Source organism: Engraulis encrasicolus, chromosome 18, assembly GCF_034702125.1.
Source record: "Engraulis encrasicolus isolate BLACKSEA-1 chromosome 18, IST_EnEncr_1.0, whole genome shotgun sequence".
Taxonomy (NCBI): Eukaryota; Metazoa; Chordata; class Actinopteri; order Clupeiformes; family Engraulidae; genus Engraulis; species Engraulis encrasicolus.
The window spans coordinates 10,434,935-10,452,434 of NC_085874.1; the positions used below are offsets into that span (position 1 = coordinate 10,434,935).

Sequence of the window (17,500 nt, forward strand, 5' to 3'; positions counted from 1 at the left end):
CTTGTGGACATTTTTTCTTACCAGCCAAATAGAATTTCAACTAGCCATTTTTTTTTATCTCACCAAAATAAACTATGCTTTAGGCTATTTTATTTTTTTAATTATGGTCATTTTGTTCAACTATTTCCACAACACTATAGGCCTACATACCATATACCTACATAATAAGCATATATTTTTTAATTATTTTTTTAAACTTACTTTCATTACTTAGGCCTAATCAATTCCATTCATTTTCATTCCATTCCTCTGAAAATAGTGAATCACATCTCAAGCCACTCACATAACGGACCTTTAACATACAGTAGCCTAACCAAACACACAGCCAAACACTACAAAACCTCACATAGGCCTACGCAGGAAGGAAGGAGAAGAGATGAGAGGAAAGGAGAGGAGAGAGGAGGAGCTCTTCTCTACCATGCGCAACAAAATGACAAAAAGCCCATGTTTAACTAAAAGTAAATAATATCACAGGAATCTTTGTTTCCTTTGTTACTTCTATAGCGTCATCGTTGGTTTTTTTGTTTGTTGTTTTTTTTTCCTTTCCGATGACGTGGGCTTTCCAACTTGACAACTGACAGCTCTACGCTCACACGACTCTGACAGTCAGCTCTTCACCTCTGCCCTTGTCGCAATTTCGTTCCACAACCACTCCTTTTTTAAGGTCACTAGTATTACTGTTACAATTACTACAAGCATTCACCAACACAGATAACCTTACAGAGCACAGGGTGGCCTAGCTCTGGGCATAATCTGCGTAAGTCCTGTTATTGAAACAGTCAGGCCTTCACGTTCAAACCTGTCGGACCTGTCGCTTCTATGGGATCTGTCGCTTTTGTCATCTGATTGGCCGAAATGAACGATCCATGTTTAGGGGCTGTCCATGGTGGTAGGCTACGTCGTGACGCTAGTGTCCATAGGTAATGTAGGAAATCTCGCAGTCTAACGTTCGTCATAGCAGCGGTTTGCCATTCATAATTTACTGTACTCGGGCGCTACTAGCCAAATTGGCGGGTAGTTAATTTTTTCTACTAGCCAAAATGAATTTTCACCCGTGTTTGGCGGGTTGGCGTGTGTTAATTTAGAGCCCTGATGCCATGTATGTGTGTGGTAGGCTGTAGTAGATATGCACTTGAGTATCTCTATGAGGGCACTTTATGCATGTATGTATGTATGTATGTATGTATGTATGTATGTATGTATGTATGTATGTATGTATGTATGTATGTATGTGTTTATTGTTAAGCGGGCTTGCAGAGCAAGGCCCGGTTCTAGAAATCCCTAAGTAAAGTTTATGCTTGCTTGCTTGATTCTCTTGTGCAGGGCAGTAAAAATAGAAAATGGATCTCCTCCTAGGCCTTTCGAGATAGACACCATTCAAACACTAAAACAACCGGCTCGGCTTGGAGATCATGTATATTAATAGGCTTGTCCGTGTCTCTTGTCGTTTTTCCATTTTTGGCGATTTTGTGCAAGTTTGGGTCCCCATTGAAAACAATGGTAGAACCTTCATGAACCAAGGTTCCGCCACTCTACAGATCAGAGTGTAGGAGGCTTTTTCGGTTATAAAACATCAACACTTTCACCTAGAAGTTTAGTTGACGCGTTGTTAGCGAGCTCTATGGGATGTCCCCAAACTGTGAAAGTTTCATCTCCCAACTCCTATTACTTCTTAAATGGCAGGTGTGTACAAACGACAGGGCTGGCCCCATTGTTTTTGCCATTGAGTCTTGAAGTGCCTTTTTCAAGAGGTTAGCGCATGTTCCACAAGAGGTCCATTTGTAACTGAACAGTTTAACCTATAAACTTCATTCAAAGACTGTTAGAAAGATCACACTTATGACTCCTATCTGTGACCAGGACATGTGCCAATTCTTTTTAGTTTTTTTTACAACGATAATCTAAAGCCCTAGAAACTGTTTTCGATTCTCCCCTCTGCCTTAGAGCACCATACTAACTGCCATTCAGTCAATCAGAACAGGTGCAGCCAATATAGGGTTCCATCTCAACTGTCACTTTCTCTCAACATTCTATTCTTAACGAGCAGCTGCTCTGCAGTTCTAGAAGTCTATCGTTCAGCTCTTCAATGCAATCTGATATTGTCTTGCTGTAATGCATTTTATAGGCAGCTGCTTGGCTCAATCGTAATGGTCCTGCATCAGCAATATGGAGGTTGTGAGTTCGAATCCCACTCAGACCCATGTTGATTTTCAAAATTATATCATATGCAGTGTTCTTTAGCCAACTTCAAATACCATGGATGCCATTTACAATCAATGGCAAATGTGCTGGATTAGATATATGGAGGTTGGGAGTTCGAATCCCACTTGGACCCATGTTGATTTTCAAAATTATACCATATGCAGTGTTCCTTAGCCAACTTAAAATACCATGTATGTCATTTAGTATATCACCAAAACGCAGAGCTACAACACTTTCAAGATGGCTGAATCCAAGATGGCTGAATTGTTTGACCCATAACTTCTGAATGGGTGGATGGATTTTTTCCAACATTTATTTTAGCTTTGTTTTCTCAATAGTACTTTCTTTCATCTCTGCCCCAAAAGGCAAGCCCGCTTCCAGCATTTTCTGTGAGAATGCAATCTAGTTGTTGTTTTTTTTTTTGGCGTCATGTATATCAGTGTTGTGTGTATGTGGCAGACAAATTCCCCTCGGGACCATTAAAAAGAATCTTGAATCTTTTGAAGGTTCACTGTTATGGATGAGCTGTGGCTCATATTATTATTATTATTATTATTATTTATCTTTAAATATTCTAATTTCTTTGGTGGTCTACTAAGTCAGGTTCACTGTTATGAATGAGATGGACGAGAACCACTACACCATGTATATCAGGCTGTACAAGAACGGACGGTGGCTCATATTATTATTATTATTATTATTATTATTATTATTATTATTATTATTAATGAATTAATCGATAATTTGCATCCCTAATCTTGAGGGTTCACTGTTATGGATGAGCTGGACAGGAACCACTACACCATGTATATCAGGCTGTACAAGAATGGACAGTGGCTCTTCTTCTTCTTCTTCTTCTTCTTCTTCTTCTTCTTCTTCTTCTTCTTCTTCTTCTTATTATTATTATTATTAATGAATTAATCGATAATAATTTCACTGTTATGAATGAGATGGATGAGAGCTACTACACCATGTATATCAGACTGTACAAGAACCGCCGGTGGCTCATATTATTATTATTATTATTATTATTATTATTATTATTATTATTATTAATGAATTAATCATTGACCAGCTTGAGCTGGCCTTGCCCCAGGGTAGACTCCTGACATGATGTTTAGTTTAGTTTAGTTTGTGTGTGTGTGTGTTTGTGTGTGTGTGTACTCGTTATTTACTCTATATAAAAAAAATAAATAAATAAAAAAAAACTAACTAACCCCTCTTTGCAACTGCACTTGTTGTTCTGTATATCTCCTGTGCACTTTGTATTTGCTTGTGATGTTGGCTTGATTATGTCCTCTTTTGAAAGTCGCTTTGGTTATAAAGCGTCTGCCAAATGCAATGTAATAATGTAATGTAATGTAATCGATAATTCGCATCCCTAATCTTGAAGGTTCACTGTTATAGATGAGATGGACGAGAACCACTACCACATGTTTATCAGGCTGTACAAGAACGGACGGTGGCTCCAGCAGCTCTTGGAGTATGAATCTAATATGGAGGTAGCCTATCTGTCCAGTGGCCTGGCTCTGCAGCTGGAGCAGGGAGACACAGTAAACATGGTGCTGCCAGCGGGGCGCAGGGTCAGTGACAGTACTGACGACAGCCGCAGTACCTTCAGTGGCTTCCTGCTCTTCCCTTGCTCTTACGCCCAATGCCCCAACGCCACTGTGCCCCCGACCACTCACTGGGCTGACCAATTTGGCTGGGACTAAGACAAAGTTGTGAGACACCCACTATTGTATCTATTGACATCTAACTATTGTATAAAAAGTAATAATGAAGGCCCAATGAGATTGGGATAACTGCCCCCTTTGCAACCCATCTCCCCCCCCCCCATCTCCCTGGGCCTGGGATAACTGCCCCCTTTGCCCCCCCCCCCATCTCCCTGGGCCCGAGATAACTGACCCCTTTGTCCCCCCCTGTCGGCTTCCCTGATGACCACTCACTAATGGTGTTGGTGATGATTTGTTGTTTGAGAACACAAGAACGTTGTACAACATTGTCGTGATCAAATAAATGTTCTCTTTAACTGCATATCTGTCGGGTTTTCATTACACACCAATATCAACAAAAAGGGAGGGGAAATCCTCGATCCGGACACTTCAGTTGATTAAAAAAAAGTCCAAGACAAGAATGAAAAATGCTTCATCTTGGTCCAGGCACTTCAGTTGATTAAAAAAAAGTACAAGGCAACCTTAAATCAGTTGGCTTATACAGAGTGATCGAGAATATTTACTCCTTTTCTGTTGGCCATTTCACCCTCCAAGAGCACCATACTAGTAGCGCTCTACCCACTCTCCTTCTGACACCAATAGTAGTGTTGGAGAACTGATGATCGTTGTAAAACATCAAACATCAAATAAATGTCTCTTTAACTCAGAACCTTTTTCATTCGGGGGGCCACTTCAAATTCATCCGAGGGCCATGAAAGTCCTCCAAGGGCCGCGCTATGAACACAAAGCAGGATTTCCTCCTGCACTTTAGGCCAATATTGAAGGCAGACACCTTTAAAAGAGACCCTGTTTTCTCTAGGTCCCCTGAATATAACTTAATTGTTTTGGAAATGTATTTTCTAAGTTTCCTTTACAAAATATGTCACATCTCATGTGAAGCAGCACAACATTAAAACTATATCGGGGGCCGGATGAAATGGCCTGAAGGGCCACAAACAGCCCTCGAGACATAGGTTCCCCACCCCTGGCCCTCGAGACATAGATTCCCCACCCCTGGCCCTCGAGACATAGGTTTCCCACCCCTGGTTTAACTGCATACCTGTATTCGTCATATACGTTGTAGTAATGCACCAACAGGGCTGGTCTGGGGGAGAAACAGGGCCCGGGCACTTTTGGCTCGAAGGGAAGAACTGACTCACCTGTGGGCCTTGTACCATTGTGGGCCCCTATTTTCAGAAATATACAAATATATATACAGTATATCTATATATATATTTTTTGTACATTTCTGAAAATAGGGGCCCACGAGGGTGCAGGGCCCAGCTTGAAATGCCCGCTATGCCAGATGGCCAGTCCAGCCATGAAAATAGGGGCCCACGAGGGTGCAGGGCCCACCGGGTAATGCCCGCTATGCCAGATGGCCAGTCCAGCCCTGCTGGTACGGAACGCCCTAACACACTAATGTTGACAGCATTCATGCAGCCCAAAACCATGTCAGTCCCACTACCATACTTGACTGTAAGTGTAGGACACTTTCCTTTGTACTACTAACTTGGTTGCCACCACACCATCTAAAGCAAATTTGTTTATCTTGGTGTCTTCCGACCACAGGACATGGTTCCAGCAAACCATATCTTAGTCTGTTTGTCTCTGATGAGATCATGATAAACAAATTGGCTTTAGATGGTTTTCTCTCTATGGAATTTTAAGATAGGGGTGTACTCACTTTTGGACCAGAATAATTTTTAAAAGGTACCATTGTAAGCTCCACAGATGTTGTAGTAAATTATTCCTAATTATAATTATATAATTTAAATATTCAAAAGGGATGTACTCAATATTGCTATGCACTGTGTGTGTGTGTGTGTGTGTGTGTGTGTGTGTGTGTGTGTGTGTGTGTGTGTGTGTGTGTGTGTGTGTGTGTGTGTGTGTGCGTGCGTGAGTGAGTGTGCGTGTTTGCACGTGTGTGTGTGTGTGTGTGTGTGTGTGTGTGTGTGTGTGTGTGTGTGTGTGCATGTGTGCGTGTGTGTGTGTGCGTGTGTGTGTGTGTGTGTGTGTGTGTGTGTGTGTGTGTGTGTGTGTGTGTGTGTGTGTGTGTCTGTCTGTCTGTCTGTCTGTCTGTCTGTCTGTCTGTGTGTGTGTGTGTGTGTGTGTGTGTCTGTCTGTCTTTGTGTGCACACCTGGTGGTAAACTGCTTCTCCAGGCAAGTTTGGCCCTCATCGCTACCACTCTCGGAGGAAGAAGACGAGGAGGAGGAGGAGGAGGCAGCCAGCTTAACGAACTGCAGGCAGACGGTGCACTCCTCGCTCAGGTATCCTAGAGAGGCCTTGGCCCTCCTCAGGTCGTCCAGAGCCCGGGCCAGGTAGCCACTTTCTTGCTGCTTAATGGCACAGTAGGCGTGGCTGTAGAAGGCCACAGCTGCCCAGCTGGCGTCCTTCTCCATGGCCCTCTCGAACAGCTTAATGCTCACATCCCACCTGGACGATGATAATAATAATAAGGTGTGTGTTGTGAACAGTGTTGCCAGATGTACGATATTTATCGCACTTGTACCATCATTTTGTCCTAAAAAAACCCATGACATTTCAGAGTTGTCATCCAGTTCATTTAGATCAATTTGGTGATCATTTCCTCCCAAAAAGCCCCCAAGAACGATAATTTTGAGGATTTGGTATGATGATTCAGCGTTTTCCATCTGGCAACACAGGTTGTGAATAGGTATAGGTGGTGTCTTGAAAGGTGCCCAGAGACAGGCCATGCTAAAAAGGCTGAACGACCTCAGTGTTTGTATATATGATCTGCTGTTCTGGGGTGCGTTTCTCAACGACATTGTCGCTAACTAAGGTAGCAACTTACTTGGTTGCAATGCAATTTCCCATTGGAAACCTAGTAAGTTGCTTACTGGTTAGCAATGATGCTTTCGAGAAACGAGGTCCCTGGTAATCTTAGTTTCAATTGGGATTAAGGAAGCTTAACTACTCACTCCTTCCTGCTCATAGCCAAGTTGGCGAAGTCGATGTAGTGGTAGATGCTGGCGCAGGGCGAGGTCTGGTCCAGACACTGCTCTTGGGCCTTGGCTAGGTCCACTTTCAGACTCTTCAAAAGCTCACTCCTCCTCAGCTCCTCGATGTCTCCAGACTTTGCCTGGAGACGGATTCAAGAAGTTTTTTTAATGAGAATTAATGAGCCTTAATGAGATTTAATGAGCCCCTTAATGCATGCAGTACCTCCAGTGGCACGCTGTAATAGTCATTGAGAAGTTAACTAGCATAGTACTACAATTCTATGACATAACACAGGGCCTTTACTTAAGTAATGCACTACAACTTGGTCATTCTGGTAACAGCAAATTTATAACGCTGTGTCTTAACGGGTTAAAGGGACACTGTGCAGGAAATGGTCAAAAAAGGTACTGCAACTATGCTGCTTATTGAAACTGGGCTGCCTATTGCCAAATTTGATCTTTACATGAAAGTTTACTAAGTAATAAACACATATTTTCTAGTATGGTTCAAGTACAGTCATTTTTGCAGCTAAAAATGGCTATTTTTGGAAATTCAAAATGGCGGACCATAGAGAAGATCCCCCTTTTCATGTATGAAAAGTGCAATTTTTCCAGTCATAATGAATACCTAGAATTTGATGGTGGTGGTAAGTATTCATGAAAAAGGTAACATTAGTGAATGGGCAGCATGAATTCTGGAAATAAACAACAAAAAATCTCACACAGTGTCCCTTTAAAGAAACCCTCAAACCCAATCATGAGTCATGTCACAGGCCACTACTGTGTGTGTGATTTTGGTTAAATAAAAAAACGTCCATTCACTGCCATTCAAAATGTCAAGTCCATTGTTTTCAATTTTACAAAGACTTTATAAGGATGTTATGTTTGTACAAAAGAACAATATTGCAAAGAAGAGAGGGAATTTCGAAAGTTGGGGCATTTGATGCGCCCAAACAGGTGTCTAACAACTGAATGTGTGTATTTGTGTATTTGTGTGTGTGTGTGTGTGTGTGTGTGTGTGTGTGTGTGTGTGTGTGTGTGTGTGTGTGTGTGTGTGTACCTGTAGCCAGATGCCCCAGAACTCATTCATTATGGCCACCGTGGCACCCTCCTGGTCCCCATCCATGTCCCTGTACACCACACACACACACACACACACACACACACACACACACACACACACACACACACACACACACACACACACACACACACACACACACACACACACACAGAGGTCAGATACACACACGCACGCACACACACACACACACACACACACACACACACACACACACACACACACACACACACACACACACACACACACAGAGGTCAGATACACACACGCAAGCGCACACACACGCACACACACACACACACACACACACACGCGCACACACACACACACACACACACACACACACACACACACACACACACACACACACCTGTAGATAGCCTGCAGGGTTTTACAGTACTCTGCAAACAGATCCTCACGCAGCCTCATCTCCGTTACGTCGTTCCTTAAAATAACGCACACACACACACACACACACACACACAAACACACACACATGGACACACACATACACATACTGTAAGCAGTGCTCATTATGCACGCACATAATAGACACACACACACACATATAATTACACACATTACAGAAATACACACACACGCACACACACACACACACACACGCGCAAACACGCTGGCCACCTCATGACGGTCAGCCGCTGTTGGGCCAGTCTGCTCCTCGTCCTCTTCACCCCCTCCAGGGTGGCCTCCTGGCCATAGTCCTCCCCCAGGTGAGCCATGTTCAGCACCATCTGGGCCGACCCAGGCGTACCTTTCATATGCAGCAGTACATTGTATTAGTTACAGTACACACTGTCTTTCAACGTTATAATTCCATTTCTGTTTGGAACCAACCGATTGGAAAAAAATAGGTTCAAAGCCCTTATTTCATGGCGTTAGATAGAATGTATTTTTATTGTGTTAGTGTTATTCATAGTATTAATTACAGTACACAATGTATTTCAAGCTATTATTAAGGGTGTAATTCATTGTATGAATCACTGTGTATTTTGTCATGTTAGAATGTATTTCATTGTGTTAGAATGTATTTCATCGTGATAGAATGTATTTCATTGTGTTAGAGTGTATTTTATTGTATTTACATACAGTGTAAGGGTGTTATTTAGGGTGTAATTCTTTTTTTTTTTTAAGCCCAACTGGGAAACTCCAACTCCCATTGTCATTGTGACACAGCACTCCACAGCACACAAGTGTTCACTGCACATTGCGATATTGCATTTATGCCTCACCCGTGCAAGGGGGCAGCCCCCAATGGCGCCCCAAGGGAGCAGCCCCGAATGGCGCCCCAAGGGAGCAGTGCGGCGGGACGGTACCAGGGTACCTCAGTCATGGAGGAGGATGGGGGAGAGCATTGGTTAATTACTCTCTGCATCAACCTGGCGGCTCGGGAGTAGAACCGGCAACCTTTGGGATACAAGTCTGACGCTTACCGCTTACCCATGACTGCCCATTCATTGTATTTCAGTGTATTTCATCACGTTAGAATGTATTTTGTTATTGCATTGTTGATCTTTTGTATATTGTAGTGGTTTGTTCAGTGATTTGCAACCCTTTCCAGACGGCGGCCTACTTTTCGATGAAAGAAATCTCAAGGCACACCGCCAACTGAAAATATTGACCAGAAATGAAGCCATGGCCTTTGTAAACTATATAAAGTCGATTTCTGTATTGAGTGCCTTAAATAGTTATCTCATTAAGTCAAAGAAAAGAAGTCTAATCATATGTACATGCTTCCATATTGTTTTTAGATCAATTTGGTAAAACTGAATAATTCCTTGTGGCACACCTGATAATCTTTCACAGCATACTACTGTTCTGCGGCACAGTGGTCGAAAAACCCTAAGTGAGTATTTAGTATTTCATTCCGTTAGCATCCATTTCAGTCATTTTTATTAGTTAGCATTTGTTGTGTTAGTTAAAGGGTATTAACGCCCAGCCGTGTTCAGCAAGAGCCTGGCTTGCCTTTGCGGGCAGTGCGCCCAAATGCCTGACGCTCCACCCTGTTGTTCAATGGGAGGAAAGTGAGAACCACGATGAGTCCACCGCTGTTGTTAACCTCGTCCGACACCTGATATCAGAGGGTTAATATAATATAATATAATATAATATAATATAATATAATATAATATAATATAATATAATATAATATAATGTGAATGTGTGAATCTATGTGCTCATGTGTTGTCCTGTCAGTGTTTAAACTATTGCATAGTACGGCTCTGTCCTGGGAACCCTCTTAAAAACGAGAGCTCAAGGGGCTATTCTCCTAAGACTAATTTAGAAAACAAAATCTGAAATTTGAGATGCAATATAATGGGTGGGGGTGGGGGCATATCTCAATAATGACACAGAAGCCCCTGAAATACACTGTAGCCCCTTAATGCGCACCGTTCCACCAGTGGAATGCTGTATGGTCACAAAAAAACGTAACTACCAGTACTACACTACTATGACAGTACACAGGGCCGTAGCCCCTTAACGCACGCCGTTCCACCTGTGGAATACCATAATAATCACTGACAAAATTTGACTACAATAATACTACGCCACTATGACAGGGCACCGGACCTTTAGTAATACATTAGGACTTGGTCATAGCCATTCTGGCAGGACAACAGGTGCCATATCTTTCTGTGTTAAAAAAAAAACATGTATACCAGTAATATAATAATCGTCTGACCTTTATGTCCGTGCCACGCCCGGCAAGGTTGGTGGCTACGATGACATCCCCGGGCTGCAGCTGCCGGTCGATGACGCTCAGGCTGTCCCTGTCGCTGCGACTGTACAGGACAGTCACACCAGGGACGGCCCCTCTCAGCATATTGTAGACCTCCCTAGCCAAGTTGATTGACTCGCAGATGACCAATGCTGCTCTCCCGCCCCTGTGGTCATTTGGAGAGACCTCGCTCACGACCACACGCTTGATCTCAGCCCTCCACTCTTGGGCCGATGTCTTCAGGAGCCCGTCCACCTCACACAACTTGCGGCGGTTGAAAGCGGGCATGCGGCAGGCGGACAGGGTTGGGTAGAGGTCACGCAGCCATGTCAGGTCTGACTCGGTGCCCAGCGTGCCCGTGGTCCCGTAGATCTGGCCCTGGTACTTCTGGAAGAAGGCCACGTTGGACATGTAGTTGGTCACCGTAGAGATGGTGCTGAGTTTGACCTGGTGTTTCATCTCCAGGAACTGCTGCAGGCCATCGCCCCAACGCTTGTTGCTCTCAACGACGCCGGTTGACCTGTAGTTGTCGATGGGAAATACAGTACACAGACAAATTGATACACATATGGACACACACAAACACAAACACATACACACACACCATTATCCACTTTACTCACATTACGCTCTATTGTATTTCTTACCTGTAGTCGACAGGACACACAGCTCCGTCCTCCACCACATACTCTCGGCCCTGACTCAACCTGACTGCCAGGAAGGCGTTCCGCACCCAAGCGGCTGCCTTGGCTTCCACCAGAGTCTTCAAGAAGGCAGGGATGCTGACCTAGAAAACAGTTTATATAATATATAAATACTTAAGAAAAGAGGAAAATGTGTAAAGTTTTGAAAAAGGAAGAAAAGATGAGAGAATATCAAAGAATAATGCTGACCTTGCTTGACTCGTTCTCGCATGGCGTGTACTGAATCTTCTCCCTGATCAACTGGGCGATGGGGCCAACCAGGCTCTCAGCAGATTCATACAGTGGGCAGCACAGACCATCATCCAGGACCAGGAAGGAGAGTTCCAAGATGTCAGGGTCGTTGTAGGAGCTGGAGGTTCTGAGAGAGAGCAGGCCGTCTGCGTCCAGAGTGTAGAGTATGAAGTCGTACGGGACGTACTTCTCCATCAGTTGGAAAAACTCCACCACTTTGTCCTGGCTCACCGTTTTCACCCTGGACAGGATTTCATTCTTCTTGCTTTTGTAAATGTCCTCTGTGAATCCCGGTGGCACGATGCCGCAGGATTCAGCAATACCGAGAACGTCCATGGCATCCTCAATTTCCGTCCCCTCCGTGTCGATGGAGTCGAATATGGCTTTGAAGAAGGAAGCGGGTGGACCTTGCACAAAGGTCTGCTGTTCCGTGGTCAGGTATCCATACTGGCAGACGTGGCTCCAGATCATGGATAGGAGGGTGTTTAGGTGTTGCATGGATACCATGGGGCTGGACAGGTAGGTCAGCTGCACCCCCTCGTCCAGCATCAGAGAGTCCACCTCGTCCACAATAACACATTGGTAGCTGCGGTCCGACCGCAAGTCTTTCATCTCAAAGCTCTTGTGCAGGTGATCCGCTGCGAAGGCTGCTATGGTTCCGTAGACCACATCTCTCTGATAACACTTGCGCTTTTCATCCTCATCCTTGTTAGTGTTTGTGTCCACTGTGAGGCCGAGTTGCTCATAGAAATTGTGAAACAGCTGTGCGTCTCTCTCGCACAGCACAGCGGAGCTGGACACTATGTCCACTTTCTCACCCCTGAGGCCGCGTAGGGCTGCAAACATTGCAATAACGCATGACTTCCCCTCTCCTGTGCCCATCTCCAGCAACTCACCATTCTCCGCCAGTGCTAGCAGACACCAGCTGATCATCTGTGTGTCCCTGGGCCACCAGTGTCCCTGGTCCACATTCTTGTGGATGGCAGTGCACAAGATGGCTAGCACCTCCCCGAGGTCCCCTGTGTCCATGCTTTTGCTCAGGCTGCGTGCATGCTGGACATCTGTGTGCTTGGTAATATCACCTGAGTCAATCAGGGCTCTGACCGAACGTACTATGTGGGACACTCTCTCCAGTGTGTGCTCATCCACATATTTCGTCAGGCGAATTTCGTTGAGAAGGCAATCAAGGCTTTTTGTCTTTTCATTTTTGAAGCTCTTTTCCAAATGTGGCATGAGACTGTTGGTGTTTAACGTGTTCAAGAGGACGAGGAGGGACTGGCCGGATCCATCTGTCCATTCTGAGGAAATTTGGTACATCTCCATCAGATGCAAAACCTTCATGATGGCATCAAGATCTCGATGCCGGTGGGTCAACGCGGAGAGGAGGCTTAAGGCTTCTACTGGTAACAGGCATTTTGCCGAGACGAGATTTAAAACCCTCTGGAAAACTTCTTTGACTTTGTTCTTTAAAGCCTGAAATTTCACTGCACAGCTGAACAAAATCTCCAAACATGCTTTCCCTGCCAAAGATGTCCTGGCACTATTGTCACTTTCTGTTTCCCCATTGTATGTTTTCAGCAGTTTCTCAAAGAAGTTCAGGATGCTGACTTCCGTAGAAGGCAGCCTTTTACCAGAGAGGTTCTGCAGGATGGTTACGATCTGTGTGTCAGTGTCTTTTGCTTTGACTTCATCTAGCTTGCTGAGCAGCATCTGGCAGAGAGACATGATGAACTTGCGCTTCAGCTTACCCACATCTGTCTCAAAATTAGCCATGAGGCTCTGCACACACTCTGCAGCAAACATCAGGGAGGCGTTGCCCTCGAGCTTTGCCAGCTTTGTGCACTCTGCTCTGCAAGACATGCCACTCACACCCCGCTCTTCCACAAGGAATGCTCGGCAAAGTGAACGCGCCTTCGCCTCTGCTCTCGGAAAGAAATAATCAGCCACAAAGTCCTCCAGCCTTCCGTAAACAACATCTGCCTCATATGCCTGGGACACATAGGTATCTTTCGTTTCATAGGTATCCTCTGCCTCATAGGTGTCCTCTACCTCGTATGCGTCCTCTTCTGTTCTTTCATGGTATGTGTCTTCTTCGTCATAGGCCTCCCATTGTGGCACATAGACATCGTCTCCCTCATAGTTATCATGTGCCTCATAGGCCTCCCACGGAGGTGCATAGGTGTCCTTTGCTTCGTAGGCGTCCTCTGCCTCATAGGTGTCCTCAGCTTCATAGCCATCCCATGGGGGCACATGCGTGTCATCCTCATTGTAGTTGTCCTCTGGATGGTAAGTGTCATCTGCATCATAGGCCTCCCAATGGGGTGCATGGGTGTCGTCTGACTCGTAGGTTTCGTGTGCCTCGTAGGTGTCCTCAGCCTCATAGGCCTCTACCTCATAAGTGTCGTCTTCTTCATGGTCCTCCCACTGTGGTGCGTAAGTATCTTCTGCCTCATAGGTGTCCTCCCCCTCATAAATATCCTCCTCATAGATGTCCTCCAAATCATAAGTGTCATCCAGATCATCCTCCCACTGAGGCATATTGTCATTCTCCACCTCATAGGCCTTACTCTGTGGTGAAGTAGTTTCACTCCGGTTGGTGCTGAGGCTGATTCCGAGGTACTCATAGAACTCACACCACTCTTTGTGTGAGTCAGCACTTGTTACCACGTTCAGCTTGAGTCCCATGCAGGCATGTGCAGCTGCGACCATGGCGATGACACAGGGGTCCTCCTCCATGACAATGGTCTCCAGGAGTCCTGTCTCCTGCTTCTGGAGCATCAGTGTGCACCATCTGACCATCTGTGTCGCTGTAGGCCACCAGCCCTTGGTGGCATGCACCGCACTGCTCACCTTAAACAGACGCTGCTGCAGGTCCCCAGCAATCCCCCAGGCATCTCTCACCAGCACTTCATCTTCTGGGCTGTTCTTGGAGGCCCGCAGCACAGCCATGCTGATGCTCCTCACCGTGTCCATATCCACACTCATCTCTAGGGCTGAAGGGGAGGATTTCCACTCCGCCAAAGCGGACTCCAGTCTGCCTTCATCTCTCTTGTTCAGGGTCTCTTGCAACTCTGGCAGGAAGCGCTGGGAGCCCAATCGGGCCAGAGACTCTGCCATCGTTTGTCCCAGCTCATCAGTCCAAGAAGGGGAAACCTCTTGCACCCGCAATAGGGTGAGCACCTCTGCGATGGCATCGTTGTCATCTGCGTAGGTATCCACCAGACACCTCAGAAGGGCCATTGCCTCCTCGGGAGTCCAACGGCTGCCACCGACCAGCCTCCGGAGGGCCTTGGTGGGCCGCGCATGGCTCTTCTTGTCCCCTGTGAGGTGGCGGAGAAGCAGCTCTAGAGAGCAAAGCTCCATCTTGGTGATGGCCACGGATGGCCACTTCAGGGTGGCTGCACGGAGCGACGTCATCAGGCTGCTCAGGAGGTCCACCACCAGGAGGTTCTCTGCAGCGAAATCCTGTCCAGACCATCGTCTGGCCACGAGGACGGCATCAGACGGTCCATGAGTGATGTGTATGAACTGGTGTGTGTTTGTGTGTGAGGCAAGCAGCATCATGCTCAGGTACAGACTCTGACAGAGAAGGAGGTTCTCCGAAGTACTGGTTGCTGATTGGACGATGGTCTCCAGCAGAGACTGCACCTGGTTGGACAGGCTGTCCAGGAAGGCGTGGACATCGCCGCCATCCAATGACATGGCACACAGCTCGGTCAGCAGGACCTGGTTGTATAGAGGAAAAGGATAAAGTAGGGATGAGTTGAAGGAGTGGAAGAATCAAGACGACTACAGTGGTGTAAAATAGAGCTGGAGGAGCATAACATACTCCCCAGAGAAAAAACGGATACATGGGGTGTATTCAATGAGCATTGTTAATTGATAGCCCTGACTAAGTTAACCTACATGAAGTGGTAAACCTGCCAATAGAAAGCCTGGCTGCATGCCTCATCTAGTAACAATAATAAGTAGTAATACATTTTATTTTAAGCGCCTTTCAAATCACTTCACATTACAACAGATCAGAGCAGCATATGGTATACCAAAGCAACAACGAATTTATACGTCACATATAAAATAGGTAAGAAAAGTAAGGAAAATCAGTGCTCCAGGCACTCTGATCCTAAACTTATCCTGGTTTATTACTGAACCAGCTTCTGGGTATACTTCCCTTGTATACATATACACAAAAAGAAGGAAAACTGTAAAAGCACCTGTGTGTGCTGCAAGGTGTGCAGAGATGGCGTTTTGGAGAGCCAATCCTGGAAAAGCAGCGTGTCGAGGGCTGCAAACACACTGACTAGCTGTTCAGAGCTCAGATGGGCCAGGGAAAGACTGGAGATTGGAGCACTGCATCTAAAGTAATAACACACACACGCACACGCACACACACACACACACACGCACGCACGCACGCACGCACGCACGCACGCACGCACGCACGCACGCACGCACGCACGCACGCACACACACACACACACACACACACACACACACACACACACACACACACACCCTGAGGGGGGATTGGAGCACTGCACCAAATACATGCTCATTGTGAACACACACACTCACACACACACACACACACACACACACACACACACACACACACACACACACACACACACACACACACACACACACCCTGAGGGTGGAGATGGACGTAGCATACCTTTTGGCTAGGATCTGCAGGAGGTCATCCACGTCGCTTTCGGACTCACTCTCTGAACGCACAGTCAGTTGTACCTGAACCTGCACGCGTGCACACACACACACACACACACACACACACACACACACACACACACACACACACACACACACACACACACACACACACACACACACACACACACACACACACACATACACACACACACACAACACAATTGCTGCCAATAGCTGCTGATAGCAAAACTTTGCCACATTTGACATTACTTTGGAAAGCCCTGCCAGTCAGTCCCACTCAAAGCTTATTACACAAGTCCAGGAATAACAAATATTACAAATAGTCTGCAAGCTATAGAGATGACTGATGGACGTTTAGCAGAGGTAGATATTTGACCACAACAAAGGGGTGATTCCACACTCTTCAGCTTTGTCATCTGGTGTTTCAAGGGGAGACGGACAAATCTTAAAGCGATGGTTCGGAATAGATTCATTCTAATGCCATTTGAACCGTGACATCCATCCAGTAGTCCACCCGAAGTGTTTTCTGGCTTGGGCGAACATTAGCAGTGTTATCGAGTTATTGTATGGTTATTCCGAATAGCTTGGCACAAGCGAGAATGGGCCCTGGCAGTATCTCCAAATTTACCCCACAAAAATCACGTCATGACACCAAACTTCTACAGTAGTACAAATATGGTCTCTCGCAAAAAAGAAGCATTTGAAAGTTTGTATTTAGTCCAGGAGTTTATTATTATCAACACAAGCAGAATAGATTCTCTGCAGCTAAAGCTGCGCAGAGGTTACTTCCCTCATCTGACACAAGCCTGTGAAAGTCCTCAACAAAGTTCAAGACAAGAATATTAAAAAAACGTTTTCATTGAATTGTGATTAAGGCTTATATTTTCAAGACAACACTTAAAAGATATTTCAAATGTTACCTACTATCAATTAGACAAAGATTTTTGTTATCAATACTGATGCTGAATTCACTTTTCATTGTGCATAGAAGTAATAGTCTGGGTCACCTGTGCCTCCTCTTGTCTCCTGGCCACCTCCACTCCATTGAAGCAGCCCTCACACTCGTACGCCATGTCCACACCGATGGGCCTGTGGTAACACACACATGCAGTACATGCCATACATACATGCACTAGTACATAATCAGACACACACACACACGCACACACACAC

General features: G+C 45.5%; 2 protein-coding genes across 2 annotated transcripts in view; one reads left to right on the forward strand and one right to left on the reverse strand.

Moving 5' to 3' along the window:
* The window catches only part of LOC134469009 (heavy metal-binding protein HIP-like), a 6,376-nt gene extending 1,482 nt beyond the window's left edge, over positions 1–4,894 (forward strand). Inside the window, exon 3 of the mRNA XM_063222991.1 lies at positions 3,596–4,894. Within this exon, the coding sequence (XP_063079061.1) occupies positions 3,596–3,917 (322 nt within the window). The 3' untranslated portion in view covers positions 3,918–4,894. The remainder of the gene's footprint in view (positions 1–3,595) is intronic.
* The window catches only part of LOC134468992 (uncharacterized), a 38,736-nt gene that overhangs the window by 20,660 nt on the left and 576 nt on the right, over positions 1–17,500 (reverse strand). Inside the window, exons 2-13 of the mRNA XM_063222960.1 lie at positions 17,335–17,416; positions 16,311–16,390; positions 15,850–15,991; positions 11,594–15,361; positions 11,348–11,487; positions 10,665–11,220; positions 9,947–10,052; positions 8,606–8,735; positions 8,334–8,408; positions 7,943–8,012; positions 6,862–7,022; positions 6,059–6,355 (exon numbers count right to left, since the gene is read on the reverse strand). Of these exons, the coding sequence (XP_063079030.1) occupies positions 6,059–6,355; positions 6,862–7,022; positions 7,943–8,012; positions 8,334–8,408; positions 8,606–8,735; positions 9,947–10,052; positions 10,665–11,220; positions 11,348–11,487; positions 11,594–15,361; positions 15,850–15,991; positions 16,311–16,390; positions 17,335–17,416 (5,607 nt within the window). The remainder of the gene's footprint in view (positions 1–6,058; positions 6,356–6,861; positions 7,023–7,942; positions 8,013–8,333; positions 8,409–8,605; positions 8,736–9,946; positions 10,053–10,664; positions 11,221–11,347; positions 11,488–11,593; positions 15,362–15,849; positions 15,992–16,310; positions 16,391–17,334; positions 17,417–17,500) is intronic.